The sequence below is a fragment of the Castor canadensis genome, chromosome 6 (assembly GCF_047511655.1).
Source record: "Castor canadensis chromosome 6, mCasCan1.hap1v2, whole genome shotgun sequence".
NCBI classification, from domain to species: domain Eukaryota; kingdom Metazoa; phylum Chordata; class Mammalia; order Rodentia; family Castoridae; genus Castor; species Castor canadensis.
In genome coordinates, this window is record NC_133391.1 from 28,791,442 (window position 1) to 28,816,350 (window position 24,909).

Genomic DNA, 24,909 nt, shown 5'->3' on the forward strand with positions numbered 1-24,909 from the left:
CTGTATGATAGCCAAAGGTAATTAATAAGGAGTACTGTAAAAAAAAAGATTCCCTATTTTAAAATCAGACTGAGTTCTTTAACCTAATTGCTAGTCAGCCCAGTTTTAAATTCTTTCAAATTTCTTTTAAAATTTGTTTTCAGGGTTCTCCCTGTTCTATTTTAAGACAGTCTGGTACTTGACAGTGCAAAATTTTATTCCTCCCCAAAACCCCAGAGAGCATTGATTGGTACTCAGGTTAGACAACAATGCCTTGCAGCATGGCGGAAGTTTCATTACAAGGACATTTATTGGAAGCATCAAGGTATTTGGAAGATTTTTTTTTCCTTCTTTCCCATGGGCCTCCTTAAACATACAGTTCTCCATGAATGTGAATTTTTGTAAAGTTCAAGTTCCAATGACAGCTTTTAAAAAAAAATCTGTGTTTTATTTAAACCTCACAGATCTTATCAAGCTAGGACAAGAATTTTCAAAGGAAAAGGCGAGTTCCCTTCGGCTTCTGCTTTGACTAATTCTGGGGCAATGTGTCCTTCCTGTTGGCCCCTCAGACTGACCTAGTTTAAGAAATGAGTTAGAGAACAAGCGTTGTCAATCTCAGAGAACACTGCCTTATACAGGACAGTTTTAGGTATTAGGACCTCATTGATGTGGAATGAGCAACAGTTTTGAGAATCTACTGTGTGCTAGCAAGGGTGTTAAATGCTGTCCTATATATTATTTCATTCATTAAAATAGTACTTCCAGCAAATCTAAGTCCCTTGCCTATGTTCCTGCAGCTGGCCTAAGGCAGAGGTAGAAATCAAATCCAAAATGTCTGCCTCTAAAGTAAATTCTTTCCACGGGACTGTGCCTTCCCCTTTTTCCCATTACCAACTGGCTGATTTCTCTGATTATTTTCTTGTGGAAAATGTCTAAACTACATAAGTCTCGCTATGTTATTATCTAATTTGTTTTTTAATAGCTTTAATTCATTTTCAGATGTTTCCTCACAGTTGGTGGCATATCTTGTCGTGATCTTAACTGTGCCTTTTAAAGAGAAGTTCCTAATTTTTGGTGAAGTCTAACTTATCTTTCACCTTTTTTGTTGGTATTATAACCAAGAAATCTTTATGGAGTGGCACAGTTAGCATGTGGAACTTATAAAGAGTACATGCAGAGATATCTTTGTCTAACTCAAAGTTACAAAAATCTTCTCCTGTATTTTATCCTACAAGTTTATAATTTTTGGATTTACATTATATATATCTGATGTACTTTGAGTTAATTTCTTGTTCATCTTTGCAGGGGTGGAATGAGGTTCTTTTTTTTTTTTTATGTGAATATCTGTTACCACACCCTTTGTTGAAAAACATCTCCACTCACAGCCTTTGCCCCATGTATGCGTGGGTCTGTTAGTGGGCATCCTGTTCTGTTATAATGACCTCCTTACCATCTCTGTGCAATGCCATCCTTTCATGGTAGCTTTCCAATAAATCTTGACGTCACATAGTTACATAAGTCATTCAGTTTGCTCTTATTTTTCAAATTTATCTGGCTATTCTAAGTCCCTTAAAATTTCTTTAGTTTTTTAGTTATTCAGAGGTACAGTTACAAAACAGCATTGAGAAATCCAAACATACTTTAAAATTAAAAGTTATTATGGTCAAAGTACTTTATATCCATGTATGAAAATAGAACTATGAAATCTGTTGAAATTGTTTAAAGAAGGAAGATGAGGAATAGAGGGGAGTGACTTTGATTGAAATATGTGGAAAACATTTGTGGAAGTGTTACAGTGAAACCCTTTTATACAATTAACATATGCTAATAAAAGGTTATTATGGCACAGTGAGGAAGCTTTCTGTCGTGTAGCTCCATCAGGAATGAAGACTCTGGGCATGGGATTCCATTTGATTAATCAAAAAAATTGTTGCATGTGCTTTGCATGAATTCCCAATTTTCAAAAAATTAAAATAGAATAATTCATGCTAGGACTGAATTGGACATAATTGCAACTTTTATTGATGCTTCAGAAAGTACTTAAGTCTTAGAGTACCTTAATCATTGTGAGCATCAGCAGTCATTGTCCCTGCAAAGTGGGGACTTATTGATTAAAGGGAGCTTATTTTGTTACATTGCTGCTTATCCCATTGTCTATTCTGCTTTTGATTTGGGGGATGCCTTTCTTCAAACATCTAGAGTGTTATATTTGACAATGATATACAAAGCATTCTGGTACCTGGATGTGCTCTTCCAATAAAGCACATTCCTGTTTACTTTAAGCTTACTCTCTGCTGGGGACAGTGAGAATAACTATTAATTAGGACAGTGGATCTCTGATAATGTCAGCCATCACCACCACTGTGTGGTGTTGAGCAAATTGCTTACCTTCTTTGGGCCTCAGTTTCATCATTGGTCAAATGAAAGGTTTAGGCTAGTCAAGTCTTGAGAAAGTCATTCAGCACTAAGGCCCTTTGACTTTTCTTTATTCACTTAAAATTCAGAGCCCCTTTCAAAATAAACAAAATGCACCATGATGAGTCAAAAGGGAGTCTGTTTCAGTCAGGAAGTCATGATCTTTTGATGCATCCCAGATTACCCAACACCACTGCTCTCCAACTCTGTCTTAACTGGGCCAACACTGAGCAGTTACAATGGCATGTGTGGCTTCTGGTGCTGGTGACATTTTGTGGCCTATGAAAACCCCATATTCTGAGACTGACTTCTAAGCTCAGGCAATTCTAAAGTTTCAAAATTTCCCCACTTGGCAGGATAGATTTTCAAATATCTCTCCAAAAGTAACAGGCACAGTATTGAAACCAAGAGGATTTTAAATATCTCCATTGCTCTTCTTACACAAAGGCATGGCAGAGCTACTTCGGTCATGTCTATGTGATCTTTGATACATGTATACAATGAGAAACTTGGAGAACCTAATGCTTACAAGGAAGTAAAGAATATAGACATGAATTAAAAATAATATGAGAACATCTATTGAACATTTGCTGAGTGTCAGGTAATCTTCCAAGCACTTCATGCATTTAATTCTGACAGCAGTCTTAAAAACTAGGCATTATCAGCTCCTTCTTACAGACCAGGAAATAGTGCACAGACTTCCTGTTACATGCCCAAGGTCACAGAGGAAGAAGTGGCAGAGATGGTCTTCAGTTCATATGTGTTCCAGTCTTGAGCTTAAACTCTGAATGAGCAAGTTGGAGACTAGTTCTTATTGCTTACCCAGCACATTTAGAAAGTAATTGAATTTGTAGTATGAATTACACTGAACTAAACCAAAATAATAAGTGCTATTGGATAACTTTGGGAAAGCTTTATAGAAGCAAGAATTCACAGAAAGTTCCCTGAAGAAACTTGCTTTGAGTTACATTTTGAAATGAAGAACATGAATTGTCCTAGAGCAAAAGGTGAGTTTGTGTTGAGGAGAGGGACTACAGGGGGCTGTAAAGATACAAGTGAACAAATTATGTGTTTGGGAAACAACAGCCAGAAATAAAGCTGATGTGGTATAGGTTGAAAATCCAAGAGACTTCACTTTATTATGGTAGGCACTGGGGATCCAGTCAGTATTTAAGAAAGGAGAGGAACATAATTAAAATTATATTTGATTTTACAATGTATCCTATATCTCGTGAAAGATAAATATGAGCTTTGAATGATTTGAAGGTCAAGAGAAAATTTCTTAGCAAAATATATTTGGTACTCATCATATTATCTTCAGGAACACAATGTAGCTCATTTCACTGAGTTCTTATTGCCTTAACAGTGCAATGACAATGTATTTAGGCCCCTGAATTAAGAGGGCAAGATGCAGATTTTGTACAATTTTCAGAAATAAAGGTGACTAGTCTACCACATTAAGCTGGTCCATCTTCACAGGTATTATGCAATGTGTATTAAAAAAAAACCACAAGGATTATAGATTAAAGCCAAGGTTGGGCAAATAGAAATCTCTCAACAATATATATTAAAATTAAGTTGAATTGAAGTCCATTTCCAGATAGCAATTACTGCTCCTGAGTGAGGGCTAATGTGTTTCATGAATTACATTTGGGTCCTTTCCATTATAAACCCAGTATTGCTAACGTAAATGTCTCTTAACATTTCCTAAAGTGTGTTCTTTCTTTCTCTGTCTCTTTCTCTCTCCAGTTCCAGAGACCTAATGACTTCTCACCCCCTTTCCGCTTTGGAACTGTGCCCAATGGCAGCACAGAGAGGAATATTCGTAATAACTATGCAGAGATGCATGCCTACATGGGCAAGTTCAACCAAAGGAGTGTAGACGATGCACTGCTCTCCCTGAAGACAGGGTAAGACCTGCTTCTATGCTTAGAGTTCTTCATACATTTCCCATGCTTATTACACATGTATTGAACCAGATGTACTAGTATACTATCCTTGGTGCCCTAAAACATTAAATCAAAGGAGACAATTTGCTTCTTTACATATTTCCAAGTTAAGTTTGACAGTATAGTTCAGTCTAAGGTATAAAGATTCCTAAGCTACCATTTACTTTTGTTTATTTTTCTACTAAATGTTTCCTTACTTGCATTAATGCAACCAAGAAATAAATAAGACATATAAAAAGTAGAAGGAAAGAATTAAGGATAAGGCTCATATGTTACACATAAAACAAAGACTTGGAGTCTAAGGTAAAAATGAAGGCTCTGATGTCTTATGGAAAAGGAGAAATAAAAAAAAATGTGTATAAATTTTAGGCAACAAAAAAGTGAGGCTAAGTTCCCTAATCTCCAATTCCATCTTTGGTTGGCATTCTTTATAAGCATTTGTTTACTGAAAGGATTCATGAAGAAGAAGTATGAAAGTGTTGGTGTGTATCATACCAGCCACAGTTGTCCTTGTGTGGTTTCCAGAAACCAGAATTGTGGAAGATGATAGGTGTTTGAACCTTATGAATGGAATTTGGGGGCCAAGGGATCCTGTAGCTGTTTTTCTTTGTTTTATGATGACCTCCTGTAAATAACCAAGTAGCTCCAGGTCTCAAAGAGCCACCTAGATACATAGTTACCTAAAATACTGTGAGATTCTACCTTATTACCATAAATATAGTCACAACAGATTTTAAAAGATGGGACTTGAACTTGGGGTGGGGCTTCTTTTGGTAGTCTGAACCCTGGTACACCTGAAATTCTCAGTGATACAGGATCTTTGGTTTTATAGTGTGCCACCTTTCTAGAGGGTAAGGTACATGGCTTATGAAGTCAGAAAGAGCTTGGTTTTTTTCCTCAAGGAGGGACAGTGCTACCTACCTTATAAAAATATAGAGGTGCTGCATGGCCTTCCTCCTTTCAAAACTCTCTATTACCTCTGTATCTTTATCTGAATATCTTCCTCTACATTTGATATGTGTTGGTTTGAAACTTCTATGCATGCCTCCCCACCCTTACTCCTACCCTTTTCTCTATGCATTCCTATCTTGCCAAGCACAATACATAGAATGAAGTTTACTACACTTAGGAATTTGAGAGATCTTAGTTCCTATGTATCTTGCCTTCTCTTGCAGTGTCTCACATTTGGTCTTACACAGCCTGCACTGCTGCCACTCCGGCCACTCACCTATGTGCCTGTATTGCACTACAGGAATATTGGAAGCTTTCTGACCACAAAAATAGCATCTATTGAAACACATACACCTACACTTATCCCACTCTGGACTGAAATGAACTGAGAAATGAAAAATGTTATATAAATCTTACCCATGCTATTTGTTATTGTTGTGCTTACTTTTCATTATTCCTGTTATTATTTTTATTGATTCTTTTTTACTCCTTCTCCTTTTCAGGCACAGCTTATGAGTTGGCTTCAGGCCCAACTTACATTCTTATCATTCCCAGTGGGAGGAGAAAGAACTCCTCCTTCAACCTGAAATCACATAAAGAACAGCCTGGCATACAGGCTTTATACTCTGACACTGGTTCAACTTGAGCCTGACTTTAAACCAGTTATCTGCACATAGCTTTCTAGAACCATACTGCTCCCTATTAATGGCCCCATCGGTAGTTTTGCTCTGAATTTCTCCTTTGCAATTTGTTTGTTTGCTTCTTTCTTGTGCAGGAAACTGGATGCCTTCATCTACGATGCTGCAGTGCTGAACTACATGGCAGGCAGAGATGAAGGCTGTAAGCTGGTAACCATTGGCAGTGGCAAGGTCTTTGCTTCCACTGGCTATGGAATTGCCATCCAAAAAGATTCTGGGTGGAAGCGCCAGGTAGACCTTGCTATCCTGCAGCTGTTTGGAGATGGTGAGTTAAAGAAAGAGAAAGTGTCCATTTGGCCTTGACCAGTGGTCAAGTTTGTTTCTCAAACTTGTGCATTTCCAAGTATATGATGAGATTTGATGGTATGTATTAGATTCCTAGGGCTGCTATAACAAAGTACTATAAACTGAGCAACTTAATTAATTGTTTCACTGTTCTGGGGGCTAGAAGTCTGGAATCAAAGTATTAATAAAGCTAGTTCCTCTTGGAGGTGGTGGCCAATAATCCATTTTAAGTCTCTTCCATAGCTTCTCACAGTTTACTGGTAATACTTGGTGCTCCTTAGCTTATCAAGGCATTGCCCAATATCTGCTGTCATTCTTCCTCTGTACGTGTCTGTGTCTGAATTTACTTTTTCATAAGACCAGTCATATCGGATTAGGGGCCCACTGTGCTCCAGTACAACCTCATAATAACTAATCATATTTCCAATGACCCTAATTCCAATAAAGTCACATCCTAAGGTCCTGGAGGTTAGAACTTCAATATATGAAATATGGGAGAAACAATTCAACTCATACTGGGTAAAAGGAGGGAGAGGATTAATGTAGTTGGTCAAGAAGGTATATTTCAAGATTTTGTGGTATGATCAGACCTTCAGGAATAAGGTAGGAGAGGCTAATGTTAGTTGTTCCAACCAATCATTGCACATGTGGCCCAAAGAGTAGATGGGACTAGAGATGGACTCTGCAATTGTGTACCCAGTAAAAGAGCTGAGAAATGAACATGTGGTCAGCTACTCATTCTTCCCTCTCTCTTGTCTTGCTCTTTCATCTGAAGAGTTAGGGAGCAGGGTTAGGGTTCTCATAAGCAGATGCCAGAAGACACTTTCCCGTGTCATCAGGAAGAAGACTGAGCAACCAACTTGCCCTGAGAAAACTGTCTCCTATTACATTATACCCTTATCTTCTGCATTTCTCTTTACTTTATTGTCCAAAGCACCTATTTTTCCTGTCATTCTCACAAAAATTAATCCAGTTACAGATGAGCAGCTTCACTCCCCATGGCTCCATCAACCATCAACCAAGTGGGTCTCCAAGTTTGTCTACAGAATCTTTGCTGTTAAGGATGAGATCAGAAGCAGAAGACCAGAGTTGGTTTCCAGATTTCAAGTGAAGCTGGCTGCTGCACTAGTTAGGAAAAGCATCATTTGAGCAAAGACAGGAGTAAAAACTGACTAGATTAACATCTGAAAGATGAGAGGGTTGTAGCTAGAGGGTGAACAAGCCATTTTTGGTATAAGAGATTCTGTGATTTTTGTAGTTGTTGCTTACTGGAACAAATGAACCCTGTATTAGTGACAAGGGACAACAGTAGAGATGACTTACAAAAGTCTCCAGAGCTTTAATCAGATTATACAAAGTTCAACTTTTAAACAAACTGGAACCATTGGAACAGACAACTTTCTTCATGGTATCTTCAGAATTTTGCTTCTCTAAGATTAGAGGCATTCCAGGGCACACGCTTTCTTTCATTTTTCTTTTAAACGTAGGATTTATACCTTTCTAATTCCTAGTGTGGTAAGTAAAGGTCATTGAAATCTGGCAGAATTGATGTAATCACAGCATTCTTAAGCACAGTGAAGAAGAGGCAGGTCTAATTTGGGTGGTCTTATTTTATTCAAACTTCTCCCTATTTTGCTCTTTTTTATTTTCCTCTACAACAAAAGATCTGGAAGTCTGAGGGGCCCTAGGGAATCAATCTCTCTGCCAAGCTCTTTCTATCTCTTCTTTCCCTACCCAATCTGCTTTGCACAATTATAAGAGAAAGTTTCAATCACCTGTTTGGCAATATTATTCCCCACTAACTATAAAATAAAGTGCAAAGAGCTTAGTCTAACCCTCAGGTCCTCAGAATGCTTGCATCAGTATTTTCATTCAGCCTTTTCTGCAGACTGTTATTCTGTTTGAACAGTTCTTCATGCCTTTTCTTAAATGAACAGTGGGTTTTCCCACCTCCTACCCATTGATCATGCTATTCCTGCCATCTGGATTGCCTTAACAATATAAATAAAAATTCACTCATCCACCATGATCACTCCAAGTCCTACCTCCTTCATGAAAACCCATTGGCTGCTCTTCCCACAAAATTTCTCTCATTTAATTTGAACTCTTGTTATCTGCATAGCATATAGCTTGTCATGTCAGTCACTTATATACCAATTTATACTGGGTAGATAAGGGATAGCAGTGATAATGTCTCATGTCTTTGTATCACCCACAGCACTCTCATTATGTTTTCATTGAATGCTTATTGGCTACATTGATGAATTCATATATAATAGTATTAATAAAATTACTCTTAACATTCTCTTTTTTGTATCTCCTTCTCTCTCTCTCCTTTCTCTCAATATTCTTTTTTCTCTTTTTTGCACCCCTCTCCTTTCTTCCCCCTTTATTTGTTTTTCTTCTGTGCCCTGTCTCTAGGAGAAATGGAAGAACTAGAAGCTCTCTGGCTCACTGGCATTTGTCACAATGAGAAGAATGAGGTCATGAGCAGCCAGCTGGACATTGACAACATGGCAGGTGTCTTCTACATGTTAGGGGCGGCCATGGCTCTCAGCCTCATCACCTTCATCTGTGAACACCTTTTCTATTGGCAATTCCGGCATTGCTTTATGGGTGTCTGTTCTGGCAAGCCTGGCATGGTCTTCTCCATCAGCAGAGTAAGTGCTTGGATTTAGATTCCTAGAGCTTTAATGATGGCTCAGACTTGCAGTGTGCAAAGCAGAGAGAACCCAAGAGGGCACTAGCTGCAACCTCATGTTTTAATGGCAGGAAACCATATCTCGTGCATTTTTCCAGGAGTTTGGTACAATTTTAAATGGTTCAGAAAGAGGGTTATACTTTAAATCTAAGCCCCTGTATATGTAGGGTATGAGCATTTGGTTCTCAATACTGGTAGAACTGTCAAAAGGGAAAATTAGGCTTTTCTCACATGCCTTTTATCACCATTAGTTGTTTCTGTAGAGGCTGTATTAATCAGTCAATCCTTTAAAAAGGAACCACATTTCTATTTAAATAGTGGAATGTAGCATCTCTCTCTTATTCTAACATACAGATGTGTATTATTGGTAATTTCACTGTTTCTATTTTAATGATCTGTGGCATATGGAAAATTAAAGAGCCTAATAGGCCAGGTATGGTGGTACACACCTATAATCCGAGCACTCCAAGGTAGGAGCATCAAGAGTTTGAGACCAGCCTGGACTACACAGTGAGAATTGATCTTAATAGGTATCCTATCAGGACCTGCAGATATAAGTCTTGTCTCATAAGAAATTTATATTCCAGAAACTTCCTTAATTGGAGCAAAAGTATAATGTTTACATCATTCTTTATTTAGATCTTTTCTTCATTTCTAATCCAAAATGAGGCATTAGGAACAAAATTTAGTGTACAATCAACCAATCACAAGGGAGAGTTTTGTTTTTTTTTTTTAAAAGAGTGGGTTTCTTTTAATTTTGTTAATAAGTTTGTGGGACTTGCTCATAAGTAATAAGCTCAAATGGCTTTTTAGGATTGAGGCCCACATTCCAGATAGGAAGACCTTCAGCTCAAATGAGGTTATGAAAGAAAATGAGTTTCTTGTTAAATTGTTTCATTGTTGGCCATTTTACTGATAGAAAACATTTTCTTCATTTCCTCTTTGGCTGTGAGTTAATTCAGGTCATTCAGCAACATCAGAACAGGAGAATGGAACTTGTGGGAGTCATGGGCCCTGAGCCATGTGGATACACTGTGGGGGTCTTCCCCAAGTCCCCAGATAGGGTAATGGCAGAAACAGTGACCTAGAATAGAAATCCCATCTCTGGCCATTCCACATAACCAATGCCTTCATAGAGGGAAAATGTTTTGTATTTCCTCTTGGCCATAGTCAAGAGGAATTAGGAAAGAGGATCCACAAAGCAAGTAGAGTAATCCTACTGGAATGATCTTATATCTTATGAAGCCCTCAGGGACCGTCAGCTCAGTTCTTTTCCTAATAGTTGCCATTCTCCTTCTAACCTTTCTTCTCTCATTTCCTTCCCAAATTAACCCACTTAGTTGTAAAAAACAACAAATCAAAAACCTCCTCTTCAGATATCCCCTTGCTAGGGAGTTCCAAGTTTTGATAAGACATTAATTATTTATGATAACATTAAGTGAGTGAGGAAGTATAAGAAAGAAGGAGCTAAAGAGAGAATAAAGGACAGAATTCAACAAAGGAGTTATTTATTCATATTTAGAACTTCATAATTATCCCAATTCTTCCTCCCATGGTGTAAGACACAGCAGGAGAAAAATCCTTCTTTGACCCCAGGGCTTCCTAATTCTCTGTGTGAATTTGGCTCATGCTTGGCTAAAGAACAGAATTACTCAGCTGCTATTTGGTGACCAAATTCTAAAAGCTGCTCAAAACTTGTCAAAGCTGGAAAAGAATGGCAATTGTGAGCTACTGAGGTCCCTGTGCTATGCTGATAGCCAGGAGTGACTAACCAGAGCACACTGGCCTCCATATCTATACAACAGTGCCTTGTATTTCCCCATGCATTTCCGGGATAGTGACAATATATTTTTTTTGCTGTGGGTTCATATCTTGACATCATTTTTCAAATGCGAGCATCTAGGTATAGAAAGGAAAATCAAGGTAAGTCAATGGTGGAATTGAGACAAGAATGCTATGTCTTGTAATTCCAGTTATCTGTTCAGGTCATCTGGTACAGCTGTGCCCCCACTTTGGAAGGCCAGGTCACTAACCTTAGATCGTGAGATGACATTTGATGGATCTGGTGGAAAAATGAGACAAACTTCTAGCCACATCTTCTCTGAGTACATTCAACAAGCTGGCATGGTGGTGCTTGCCTGTAATCCCAGCCCTGAGGAGGCTGAGACAGCAGGATGAAGAGTTCTAGGCCAGCTTGGACCAAATGCATAACAAGATCCTGTCTCAACAAAACAAACAAACCCAAACCCCCAAAACCAAAACAAAGCAAGCTAACAAACACAAAACAGAGTATATCAGGCTAGTTTATGCTTGCCCTGGATCTCTCTTTCTTGGTTAAGGAACTCATGGTGTGGGAGGCGGAGAGGGTTGTTTGTGATCACTTCTAGCTCTCTGGACCTAACCTGCCCGCTCCCATCTCACCGCAGGGTATCTACAGCTGTATCCATGGAGTGGCTATTGAGGAGCGCCAATCCGTGATGAATTCCCCCACCGCGACCATGAACAACACCCACTCCAACATCCTGCGCCTGCTCCGCACGGCCAAAAACATGGCCAACCTGTCGGGTGTGAATGGCTCCCCGCAGAGCGCCCTGGACTTCATCCGTCGCGAGTCATCCGTCTATGACATCTCCGAGCACCGCCGCAGCTTCACGCATTCGGACTGCAAGTCCTACAACAACCCGCCCTGCGAGGAGAACCTCTTCAGTGACTACATCAGCGAGGTGGAGAGAACGTTCGGCAACCTGCAACTGAAAGACAGCAACGTGTACCAAGACCACTACCACCATCACCATCGGCCGCACAGCATCGGCAGCACCAGCTCCATCGACGGCCTATATGATTGTGACAACCCACCCTTCACCACCCAGCCGCGGTCCATCAGCAAGAAACCCCTGGACATCGGCCTGCCCTCCTCCAAACACAGCCAGCTAAGTGACCTGTATGGCAAATTCTCCTTCAAGAGCGATCGCTACAGCGGTCACGATGACTTGATCCGCTCCGACGTGTCCGACATCTCCACCCACACGGTCACCTATGGGAACATCGAAGGCAATGCAGCCAAGAGGCGGAAGCAGCAGTACAAGGACAGCCTGAAGAAGCGACCAGCCTCGGCCAAGTCCCGGCGGGAGTTCGATGAGATCGAGTTGGCCTATCGTCGCCGGCCACCCCGCTCCCCAGACCACAAGCGCTACTTCAGGGACAAAGAAGGGCTCCGGGATTTCTACTTGGACCAATTCCGAACAAAGGAGAACTCGCCTCACTGGGAGCACGTGGACCTGACCGACATCTACAAGGAGCGAAGTGATGACTTTAAGCGCGACTCGGTCAGCGGAGGTGGGCCCTGTACCAACAGGTCTCACCTCAAACATGGGACTGGTGACAAGCACGGTGTGGTAGGCGGAGTGCCAGCCCCTTGGGAGAAGAACCTGAGCAACGTGGATTGGGAGGACCGGTCCGGAGGCAACTTCTGTCGCAGCTGTCCCTCCAAGCTGCACAACTACTCGACCACGGTAACAGGTCAGAATTCGGGCAGGCAGGCGTGCATCCGGTGTGAGGCCTGCAAGAAGGCTGGCAACCTGTATGACATCAGTGAGGACAACTCCCTGCAGGAACTGGACCAGCCGGCTGCACCTGTGGCAGTGACATCCAGTGCCTCCACCACCAAGTACCCCCAGAGCCCGACTAATTCCAAGGCCCAGAAGAAGAACCGGAACAAGCTGCGGCGACAGCACTCCTATGACACCTTCGTGGACCTGCAGAAGGAAGAGGCCGCCTTGGCCCCACGCAGTGTGAGCCTGAAAGACAAGGGCCGTTTCATGGATGGGAGCCCCTACGCCCACATGTTTGAGATGCCAGCTGGTGACAGCACCTTTGCCAACAACAAGTCCTCAGTGCCCACTGCCGGACACCACCACCACAACAACCCCGGTGGCTACATGCTCAGCAAGTCGCTCTACCCTGACCGGGTCACGCAAAACCCTTTCATCCCCACTTTTGGGGACGACCAGTGCTTGCTCCATGGCAGCAAATCCTACTTCTTCAGGCAGCCCACGGTGGCAGGGGCGTCGAAAGCCAGGCCGGACTTCCGGGCCCTTGTCACCAACAAGCCGGTGGTCTCGGCCCTTCATGGGGCTGTGCCAGGCCGCTTCCAGAAGGACATCTGTATAGGGAACCAGTCCAACCCCTGTGTGCCTAACAACAAAAACCCCAGGGCTTTCAATGGCTCCAGCAATGGGCATGTTTATGAGAAGCTTTCTAGTATTGAGTCTGATGTCTGAGTGAGGGAAGAGAGGTTAAGCTGGGTATGGGAGGGTTAGGGCTGTGGGTTGTGTGGTGCGCATGTCATGGAGGGGGTGGGGTGAACTTGGTTCCCATTTGCTCCTTTCTTATTTTTATTTATGGGATCCTGGAGTTCTAGTTCCTACTGAAAGCAATCCTGGTGACCAGCACCATCTCTCCTCCCTTGTGCAGTTCTCTTCTCCTACCCTCCTCCCACCCCCCTCATCTGTCCGTCCTGCCATTCCTGTTCCCATAAGAGGATGGAACGGGCCCTCTCAGAATTGGAGGGTGGAGAGGAGACAGGAAGCATGCGAGCTTCCTCCTAGCATGGAAGAGCTCTTTGCCATACACTTTGAGTGAAGCTAGGAGAAGCAAAAGGAGGCCACATAAGCATGGGGTAGCTTTTCCTCAACTGATCTTACTGTTTAGGTGAGGAAGCAAAAGTGAGACCATGTAGATAGAATACCACTCCTGAATGGAAAGAGGTTTTTGCTAAATTCTTGTTGCCTAGATGGCATCTGCCTAAAGACCATGTGCCAAACAAAGCCCATGTGTGTTTATATATAAGCCAAAAAAATGTTTGCTTCAGCTCCATGAGAGCCATTAGTGTTAAACTTGAGTGAGAGGTCATGGTGGAAGATTGGATTCCTGAACAAACTAGGAAGTTCACTGTAATAGTGTTCCATGGTACACTGAAGAACGGGGGATCGTGTGTGCATGTATGTCCACGTACACTTGCACACATGTGTAGTCAGATGCCTCTAAATGTAAAGAAGGCAACCTTGACTCATAATTGTGACTTTCCACATCCCTAAGCAATGTGCTTGTTTTGGCTTATATACAAACAGAGATGGTCATATGACACCTGAATTTTGGCTGTTTCTTCCCTTCACCTCCCTGAATGAGAAGAATGGAAGTTCTTGACAAAGAAGATTCTATGCTGTAGACAAAAAAGAAAGAAAGTAAGTAAGAGGATCCAATAAAAGCAAGGCACAAAAACTTTTTTTTCAGTGATTGGCAATAGTTTCGACCAGCTTGGTCTCAGAGCAACCATGATGCTTTTGTCCACTTGAGAGCAAAAGATTCTCTAAGATTCTTTTGAGCTTTTAGACCTCAACTGGCCAAGGTTTAGGGAGGAGCTCAGTAGGAATTTGAAGAAGGGAGTGGCTTATGGTAGGGTAAGTGAGAGAGGGGGATGTTTTCAATGCTTTGATCCCTCCTTACTTAACCTGGAGCTAGAAGAGCAGGCTTGTTCCCCCCCAAAATGGTGACAACTGACAGTGAAGAGAGGCGAGGTGAACTTTCCCCACACCTACAGCTCGGGAGGCTTGGGGAGAAAGGAGGAGATTTGGAGGTGGGAGGTTCTCTCCTGCTACCTCAGTGAGCCTGGCTCCCTGGAAATGTGACTAGAAGCTGATGTGAACCAACTCCTGATGGAAGCCCTTCCACCTTCCTGCAACACTTCTATTCCCTCTCAGACTGTACCACTCAAAAGAAAACCTGTACGTGTGTGTGTATGAGTGTGTATGTGTAAAACTCCAGGGATGGGGGTGCTGATAAATGTGATGCCCCTCGCTTAAAGTTGAAGAATTGAGAAAGGAAATGAATATTTGTCACTGCCTGTCCTGAGACTTGGGGTAGGGGTGTTCTATGGGTCAGTGTCACTGTCCTTCCCTCCCCTCACACAGGGTGGCATCCAAAGAGCCCGGGTTTGTTTGGAAGCTTGACCACAGGATCGCCTTGTTGCACACAGGACACACAAACCAGAAAGGTGCTCATCCTCCTCTGGAAGGAAGCTGCCATGTCTCTTCACGTCACACCCTCCAGGGCTGCTCCTTGCCTTCCTGTTCGCCCTGCCTCACGACCCTTCCTCATTCCCTGCCCTTCTCGACTGCTGACCCCGCCCTCCTCCTCCTTGAGTTTTACCTCAGTATCTTTCATTTTAAAGCCAACTGAAGGCCTTGTTTTCTTTCTAAAATGAACGTGGGGGCAAGGGGCTGAACCTCTCACAGATTTGGAGAGAGGAGCACGGAGTGCTTTACTTTAGATTCCAGGAAAGACTTTGAGAGAGAGGACAGAGGGCGTGAGGCCTCTGCAGGAGGAAGAAGGAGAGCCATAGAAACCTTGTTTCACCCTGGCTCTGTCCAAGGGCCAGGTGCTCATCCCTCACTCTTCCTCTTACCTCACCCCTTTAAAATAAAAACCAAACCAACTAACCTAGCGAACAGCAATCTAGAACACAGGGGGCTCTGTCTGTCTCCACTGGCGACAGAAATCAAGATGGTGTTTATTTCATATGTAAATATTTTGTTTTCTAATTAATTTTGTATAGATAAAGTGTTCTCTTGTGAGTATTCAGGGTGTTGGGCTGGAGGGAGTGGGGTGGGGATGGGAACGAGGGGGATAAAAGTGTTTTGTTATAGGTTTTCATTTTCCGTTGGGGAATTGTTTTGTATGGCCTTTGCTTCAGGGTGTCTGGGAAAAGTGAATATGAATGGAAGCCACTATGGTGAACAAGCCAGGGGAAAGTATTTTGTGTCCCTGCCCCTCTCCCCAAACCAGTCTTCCTACTGGTCTGTGAGAAATGTTCATGAATTTTGGCCTGGGCTTTGCAGGGTCTAATTTGGCCCTAAGCAAATACCTAGCTTCTAGGTAAACCATAGGGTACCACTTCATGGAAGACAGGCTGGTGGCACCAAATTTTTCCCTAGGTCACAAAAGGGCTTGCAACAAGACTGAGGTCAAATTACTTCTCATTCTTGGTGTGGCTGAGAGGTTTCAGGAAGTTCTGTCCTGAGGGGCCTCCAAAAAGCCTCTCTGATGTTTAACAACCAAATCTCCACTCTGGCCCTTTTCTTTCTAATAACTGGGCCCTACTCTGGTGCCCCCACTCCACCTGTAGAAATAAGCACTGCAGGCACACCCAGAAAATATCCATCCACTCAACTTTTTGAAGCATGTGGTATCTGGCTGCAGAGAGGTAGCACTGGCTATGGGTCTTACAAATTTGCATGCTTTTCTAGAAAAGATCAGCAGATCCACTCAAAACTCAGTGGCTAGTCGATTCCCTTAGAAAGGTTACTGACGATAGTTTTAGAGGAGGGAGGGTGGGTATGTGAGGGATGGTACCAAACTGGACTTTATATTTGCCTTGTCCTCATTACTGCCACCAGAAAAGTGTGATGTGCCTCAAATCGGGTGTGTTCATGACCTGACCTTGGGTTAAGCAGACAAACAGAACTTTACTTTGTGGAGGATGGCAGCCTCTCCCTCTCTTCTCTCTCTCTCTCCCTTTCCCTTTCCCTCCCAGAGTGAAATTCCAAATCCATGTATCCAGCATATTGCATGTTTGCTGTGCTTCCATCATCAGAAGCAATCAGCTGGATGATGTCATCATTCTCAACCCTTTATTTGTCCCCAAATGACCACTTTTCTTCCACCAGATGTTTGAATGGGGACCAACAAAGAGATTCACAGCCTGATCAAGAAGGCTTAAAGAAGGAAAGGCTGAGCTTTGTCACATTCTAGATGTTACTTAATTCTAGAATAACAAACCAGTACATTGCATGAGGAATAATTCTGCAGTAAGCGCCATCTATATCACAGATGGGTATGGACCAAGACCCAATCCATCCAAAACTGTGAGGTTCTCCAGAACCCTCAGGAGCACCTAGTGTTCCAGTGTTCTTCAGAATCCATGCTTTCTCTTTTGCGTGCTCTTTATCTAATCTTCCACTGTGGAAGTAAGTTGGAGGGTGGGGTCCTGCATCATCCCTTTCAGTGGCAATGCTGAAATCTCAGCATGTCCAGTGACCTCAATAATCTGACCCTTGAATTTGCCTGAGTCAAGAATGTGCACACCCTTCAAAGTGGTGCATGTACAGTGGATCTTGTTATTTCAAAGTTGTCACTGTGTCTCCTCAGCCAGAGCTTGGGAAATGCCTTTAAGGTGTATTCCCCAGTTCTAGTCATAGCCATGTTGTGATTGGGTGAAAAAAAATCCCAAATGATCCCATTAAATGTTGGTGGTGTCAGTAGTGCCAAAACGCATGTGTAACTTGATAAAATTGGAGTCGTCTACACAGTTAAATGAATATCACCCACCCAGTCTTCCGTGGCCATCAGGAGCTGCCCAAGAGAAAATTCTCTGCAGAGTGCTGGTCACCTGCACATCTCATTTAAGAACTAGAGTTTCTTCATTTTTGTTTTTTGTTTGGGTTTTATTTAGTTCAAGATTTAGGGACAGAATAACCAGATTGTTTGGGCAATGGCCTTTGGAAAAGCTATTCCTGAACTCACTTTATTTTTTTAATTACCATCTCTCTAAAAAAGCCCTGTCATTGCTCGGTACCCTGTGCATGTCTGTTTTCATGTGCTAGGAATGATTCAGATGTGCACATAAATGATGGAACTGCAGTGCTATTGGTGAATGCGTTAGGTGTTTCCAGGTATTGTGGCCATAATGTGCGTGCTCTTGGAGCCCAAAGCCATATAGGAAATGTGTGTGCAGATGATTGCTGAGCACTAAAGTAGAGCCTTTGCTTTCATCATTTGGGTGCCAGAGAGTCTTCTTCTAGTCTGAGGAAGTCTTTTTGATTGAAAAACAACCAAAGGTGAACAGTCACACTGGAGTAGGTCTGGCCTTACAAATGCTATATGGTCCAAAGCGTGAATTAAAAATCCTAAAAAGGCCTTCTAGCTACTGGCTTCCCACACAAACTTACTGTTTTAGCCCTGAGCTGCTCATCTGTTGTTTAAATGAAAACGGTCCCAGGAAGAGTGATATATTAAGCCATATTAGGGATTTATACATTTAAACACCTAATCTGCATTAGGATTCTAATTCCTTTTCCTGGGAATAAGCTATGATACAAGAAGGAGAAGGCAGAGAACACCAAGATTAACAGAGCAGGGAGCAAGCATACAGGTTCCAAAAAGTAAAGACATTTAAACCGTATTTCATATCCACCTGTTTTTGTTTAAGACACTGGGATAGGACTTCTACTCAGAAATTATTTTTCAATACACAATTGCATGAGTGTGTAGTTTGTAGATTTCTAAATTCAGTATCTTGTAGGGCAGGTTAAAGACTGTAATTCTTTCTATAGAAAATGGAAGACTGATGCTTCTCCATTACAGGATACCAAATAGACAGCTAGAAAGATCCAACTGAATTTATACTTTAATAAAAACTACTGTATTATCTGTTCTCTGTCCAAGTCCAATTAATCTTCCAATTATCAAGTTCCCCTCTATCTTGTACTTTCCCACCTGCATGTAGGATGTCCATCTATCCCAGCCCACATTAACTGTTACGGAGCCAGATGACTTCCAGGTGCCACTCAACCTGTGGGAAAACTTTTTTAGGTCTATCAGATGTTTGGGACAACACTAAAATGCAGATAAGTCAGTCTGAGAACTTTTAATACTGACCTGAACCTAAGATTCCATTCTAGTTTGGGGTGGTGGTGTTCCCTGTATTAGGTAAGAATCACAGGAGAATATGTACCATCTTCAATACCTTCCACCTGCATCGACCCAATCCCCTAGGGCCTCTGAGTTCTTTGGATCAGAATACACAACCCATCTATCCCATAATGAAGCACCCCCCCCACACACACCAAAACCCTTAAATGAAAGTCAGTGTGACTCCCATGCCTTAGTGAGATTGGTAAAATTCGGGGCCTCTCTTTTAAGTATTGAAACAAGGAAAAAGAATTTCTCCGAGAGCGTTGGGTTAGCACAACAGTACTGGGAATACGTGAGAAAAGTTAGCAATTGTCCGCATCTCTCTGCACTGTCTGTTCGCATTCATGTCAGAGGGCAGCACAGTGAGGTGCTGGTGCACTGTACAGTCACAGGCTGATGCTGAGAAGTGAGGTGGAAGACAGAGAGGGTGAGTAGAATTTCTCGCAGCCTTGGGATGCTGGTGTGTAGAATCTGCTCTGGCAAAGGTATAGAAACAAAACTCAGTGCAGGGTTCACAGTTGCAAATAAGAGGCGTAACATTACACCCAGCGTAAAGCTGATACTTTAAAGATTTCAACTCGAATGGTCTTTTTTCCTGCAGTTGCTTTAAGTTTGTGATTTCAGTATAGAGAAGATTCAGTACTATGCAGAAAAAATATTAAATATGTTGGTTCAACTAAACCAATGTCCACTGAGCACATACTTTGTCCCTGGGCTAGTGATGAGAAGGACATAAAAGATTTCAAAAATGGCATGCATTATATTCACATAGAATATATGAATGCATAGGTACAAAATATTTAAATGTATGCATTATATACATGTAGGTATGCATAAATTCATATGATCATACATGCAGGCTTAATATTTTCTGATTTCAAGGTGTGGACCAAAAGTACCCATTATGTTATTTTTAAAAACACTTCAGAGATTCAACTCTCTATACATCATAGCCAAACCTGGACCTCTTCTTTTGAAATGATTACACATCTCAAGGCTAAAAATCTGAAATTCCTCTGCTAATATTGCATTTTCTGTATCTTCTTTTCTTCCTTCAAGCCCCCTCTGTTGTCTTGTGTTTACCTGTATCAGCGACACTCTCACCACACCTCTCTCCACACACCTACTTTGCTTGTCTAATGCTACATCCCATCCTCCCATGATTCATTCCATCTCCAAGAAGAGGTGTTACACCTATGCTGAAGGCATAGAGTCACTGCATCTATCTCATGAATCTTGGCCAACTTAAAAACTATTTCTACTTCTCATATGTTGACTCCAGGTCATATTCTCTTAACTGCTTGCTAAATTTTTTTGTTTCATTTTCCTTTCATTTGCATCTTCTTTCTTTCAGCAAGCATTTTTTTTCCTACTGTGTTACCAAAAACGAGAATCTGACTATTGAATTCTCATATGACCTCTCTACCTTTAATTCTCCTGCCCTTCACTCATCTTTTCTAGCTTCCCTCTCAACTATGCTCCTCTTCCCTGTGCTCTGAACCCACACTCTTGAGGTCTTCTGAGGTGCACTGCAGTCATTAGTACTTCTCTCAGTTACATATTTAATCCCTTCCACATACCGGCACGCAACCATCTTAGAAAGCATATCCTGTAACCTTCTTTAAGGGCAAATCTTTCTCTCAATCCAAATAGACTCTTGAAGTGCCATTTTACCACTGTTTGTCCTTGCTCTTCTAAACTTCTCAAAAGGGACGTCTTTCTCTGTTCACCCTTTCACCCAGTGCTCATGGCCTCATAATGGGGTTACAACTTGTCATTCTTCTGAAGCTATTGTCTGGCCATGTCCTGATGAGCCTCTTTCTATAAAATCCAATGATCTTTTAAAATTTTTCTTCCCCTGCTCTTCAGCTTTGTTAACATCGACCTATTGCAAGGCAGTACATTCAGGTTTTCATCTTAGTGCCCTGGGCCTCTGTGACCTCACTGGTTGCAACTTTTCCTCAGCATTGACTTACCAAGTTTTCTGAGTTTGACCCTCTCCATGTTATTCCTACACAATCTGTTTTCCATGATTTCAATGAGTGCATGAAGACAAATTTCACATCTGCTCCCCTAGACCTTACTTTTCTCTTCTGCTTAGAACAATAGCTCCAACCATCTCACTTCATATTGACTCAAATATCCAAGATGATCCCTGCAAACCAATGGATTCATAAAGTTCCCCTTTTTGGTTAATGGCACCATTATTCCTCCCATCACCAAGCAAAAGCTTTTCCAGGCACTTTTGCCTCCACCATTTCCCACATCTATTTATCTAGAAAGACTATTAATTCTTACCCTAAAATTGTCTAGTCTTCCCTTTTTATTCAGTTTCTTCCCTCTGATCTGGATTATTTCATTATCTTAGAGCATTGTTCCCTGAGTTTATGTTTGAATCTACTCTTATCAGTACACATTTTCTAAATACAATCAGATCGTGGTATCCTTCAATTCACAAAACAATCTTCTGTGAGCTTCACTTGCCACCATCTTCCAGCAAGCGTAACTTCTTGTATTTGCCTTTTTGTGCACCCCACATTCCAGATAAATTAAGTGACATACCTGTCCTTTAACTTTCCTGTATCAACTTGTTTCCCTACTTGTCTTTCCTTAAACTGATCTCTTTGGCCCAAGTGCTTCCCATCTCCCAACTTACTCCCTTCTTGCATAGTATCTATTCTCTAGATATAAGTCTTGAACAAATAGCTACCACATCAATTTTCATCCATGTTTACTCCATTAAAATTTTTTTAAATATTTTGTGAATCTGCATAACACTTTAATTTTACCCCATTAGCAACTGTCACAGGCCATCTCATTTCATAGTTATTTATCTCATCTTTCCTGCTAGATCCTAAACAAGCCACATATTTACTCATCTTTTTTTATATTCTATAGTACCCAACGGAGTGCCTTGAATATGAAAGGCACAGCTAAATATTTGATATTATTATAAGTTATAATAGAAAAAGAGTCAATTTATTTTGCCCACAGGATACTTGAATCTGCAACGAAATTTAAGGGTGTGTTCCTCTCCCTGCCCCTGACACATCTGCTATGTCTCTCTAATTTCTGCAAACACAATCACAATACAACGCATGCATGTATTTCCATGTTAAATTGTTATTTTCTTTGGAAATTTTGGGTTTTTTCGAGTGGTGCTTTGTTCTTTGAAGTTGTTCTGTAACTACTTTATGGTTTTAGTAGTGTACTTAGGATAGTACACGTACACAAAGTAAGTGACAGAGACCATGAAAGATGCCAATCAAATATTAGGCATCGGGAGCTATTTAGATGCATTGAGAGGAGCTTGTAGCTTGTATCCACACACTCCCCTTCCCTGAATAAGTCAAAACCTTGCTGATGTTGGCATTGGCCTGTCTTTGACCCAATATGTACATTTAAAACTTAAAGATTTGTACTAATAGAAGACCCTTATCACAATTCAGACTCACTGATCACACAACTTTGTGGACCCCAAATGGTGAATCAATAGGAACAATATATTTCATTGCATGATGATACTTTCCACATTTGTATCTATGCCAGGCTAGCTTATTGGGGTGGGGGGGACCATTTGTAATGCTTCTGTTAAAATTGTCTTTCCTGGAATCTAGATTGTCACCTTTTCTGAGGCTTTATCTACAGGATCACTTCTTCCAAAGGGAAGAGGGAAGTTGAGATAATTGAGTACATTACATCTGACATATATTTTCAGATTAAAAATGAGTTAAAATTTGTATAAGCTGTTTCAGAGAGAAGTCTAGTCTTTAATCTTCTCTTCTCTCTGTAAATAGGAAGTGATTCATTATCTTGGGGAAGAAAGCATCACTTCTGGCTTGATGGCCCTCCTGTTCCTTTATACTCTGAGCTGTTTACCCTTTCCCATAACCTCTTGGTTCTACTTAGCAATCTGACCTACCATTGTAGTATGTGCCACTCTCGTTTGTCTCTCTGAAGAAACTCTTGGAACCAGTACTGTCCTTTCACTTAAGCATCTCTGATAACTGATAATGTTCCCTTTCCTTCTCTTGGCCATCCTCCTCTATAAATCTCTTTATGTCATTGGCCTTGAATTATTCTCCTTTGGGAGGCATTTTCTGCCATTGTGTGTTAATTTAATACACCACTATGGAGAACTCAACTCAAATAAGTTACAAGCAGTGACAAGTCTCTTTTTCAAAAAAGCAAATGCAGTTCATTCTTCATCGAGACAGGAGGGGACGGAGAAATTATTATTGGCAAGTTGGGGCAAAACTTGTGACAACTTAGGAGATATCTAGTGAAAATTAAAATGTAAGTCTAGAGGGATAATCTTTTTTCTCAAAGTCCTTTTAGGTCTAGATAGTCCTGGCCTTGGGAATGGGGATAGATAACATTTTAAAGAAAAATCCACCTCACTATATTATATTTGTTTCACACAATGAAACAAATTGCCTAGTAATATTAGTAGGAAGGAGGAAAGGCAGCCAACCTCATGACAAAGAACATTCATCAATCTTTCTGTTGGACTAAAGGATGGACCAAAATTCCAGGCAGTTTTAATCATGAGGTATTTATTTCAATTTTTTTTACCTATAAATACTGGTAAAAGGTGAAAGAGAATACAAAGAAGGAAAAAAAAACCAGGAAATTTATATAGAGCATCCCTTCCTATCACAAATAGATCCAGGAGCCAATTAGTTACTAAATTTGTTGATAGCTTCTGCAAAGAGAGAACCACTAAAGAGCAAACCCTGAAGCTGAAGAGCTCCCAGATACCCAGTCCTTTAGTCACACCCAGGGAGAAAAAGCTCACCTTAAACTTAGAGCTTGATTCCTAAGCATCTTTAGACTGAGGATTTACTTCATTACTTCTATACATTATCCTTATTATTCTCCATTTTGCTTGTAACTTAAGCAGCAGAAGAATGGGAGATAAGAGATGAAGGAAAATTAAAAATCACTTTCTAAGGGTCATCTTCAGACCTACTTGTCAGGATTATAGGTTGTTTGATCCAATGCCAAAATTTCAGGGAAGGTAACAGCTGCCTAGGGCAGGGTACAGAATGGCTGAGTGTCATCCCTGAGCCAGTGCCCAGGCCCTTTAAACTAAACACCCAGAAAGTCCTTGATCACCACTTCAGACAGAAAGAGTGTAACTCATCCTACCAGCCTAGCCACAGAGTCTAAGCCACCATGATTCCATCTGACCTCCTTGCACGAAGAGGCTCATAGTCCTGGGATCTGACAGAAAGGGGACTGTACTGCAGGCAATGTGATCATTGAAAGGTGAATATGCTGAGCCTCTTGCTTCTTTTAGACAAGGATGCTATGTGTTTCCAAGGGGAATTTTTTTCTTAAAAAAATAAAAATAAAACATGCATTCCTGAAACCTTGGTCCTATTCAGAATAGTCTGTATAGTTAACCATCATTGTCAGTCACATTTTAATGTAATTCATTTTCTTTTGAAATCAAGGGCTTCTTTTTCATGTTTCTTTGAATGTGACACAAGAAACAGCTACAAAATAGAGACTAGGCCACTATGTTGCCTCTGGCTGAGTTGTGCTCTTAGTAGCTTACACATTACTTCCATGTATTCTCCCAAATCACACAATTGCACCTCATTGATGATCTCTTTGCTATGAGCATCTTCATGCTTATACACCTTCCCCAAACATCACACACACATACACACACACACACACACACACACACACACACACACACAGAATCTTAACAAATCAATCCCAATTGCCATTGTCAATCACATTATGGACAGACATATAGTTTATCCAGACAGTGTTTTCTCTTCTGCTCTACCTAGCAGTGGATCACTGACACCTCAAGGTTTCGCAGAAATATCTAGGCTTTGTGGAAAAGGAGCATTTTCTTTATATTAGAACAACCTGGTTACCCTGTTGACTGTCTTATTTTACCCTATGGAATCCATATAGTCTTCTGGTACGCCATTAATGGATCAGGGCTAAGAGGATGGAGAAGTAGAAGCCAGTCTCCTTGAAAATAGGCAGTCCTGTTGCTTAGATACAATCATGTATAACTCTTGTGCCCACATCTCTTGGAAGCATCATGAGCAGAGGTGGAGTGGTCTGTTCTCATTGGGAACTGGAATAGGGACAAGCACCTTGGGAGATTCAGTAATTTTCACATTTTACCTCTCCAAGGTTCAGGAACAGAAAA

The 24,909-nt window shown here is 41.3% G+C and overlaps 1 protein-coding gene across 3 annotated transcripts in view; it reads left to right on the forward strand.

Annotated features, from left to right (window-relative positions):
• Positions 1–24,437, forward strand: part of Grin2b (glutamate ionotropic receptor NMDA type subunit 2B) — a 409,553-nt gene extending 385,116 nt beyond the window's left edge. For all 3 annotated transcript variants that reach the window (XM_074076018.1, XM_074076019.1, XM_020154596.2), the window contains 4 exons: positions 4,144–4,304; positions 6,070–6,257; positions 8,699–8,937; positions 11,405–24,437. In XM_074076018.1, coding sequence (XP_073932119.1) covers positions 4,144–4,304; positions 6,070–6,257; positions 8,699–8,937; positions 11,405–13,258 — 2,442 coding nt within the window. In that variant the 3' untranslated portion in view covers positions 13,259–24,437. The remainder of the gene's footprint in view (positions 1–4,143; positions 4,305–6,069; positions 6,258–8,698; positions 8,938–11,404) is intronic.
• The last annotated feature ends 472 nt before the right edge of the window (positions 24,438–24,909 follow it).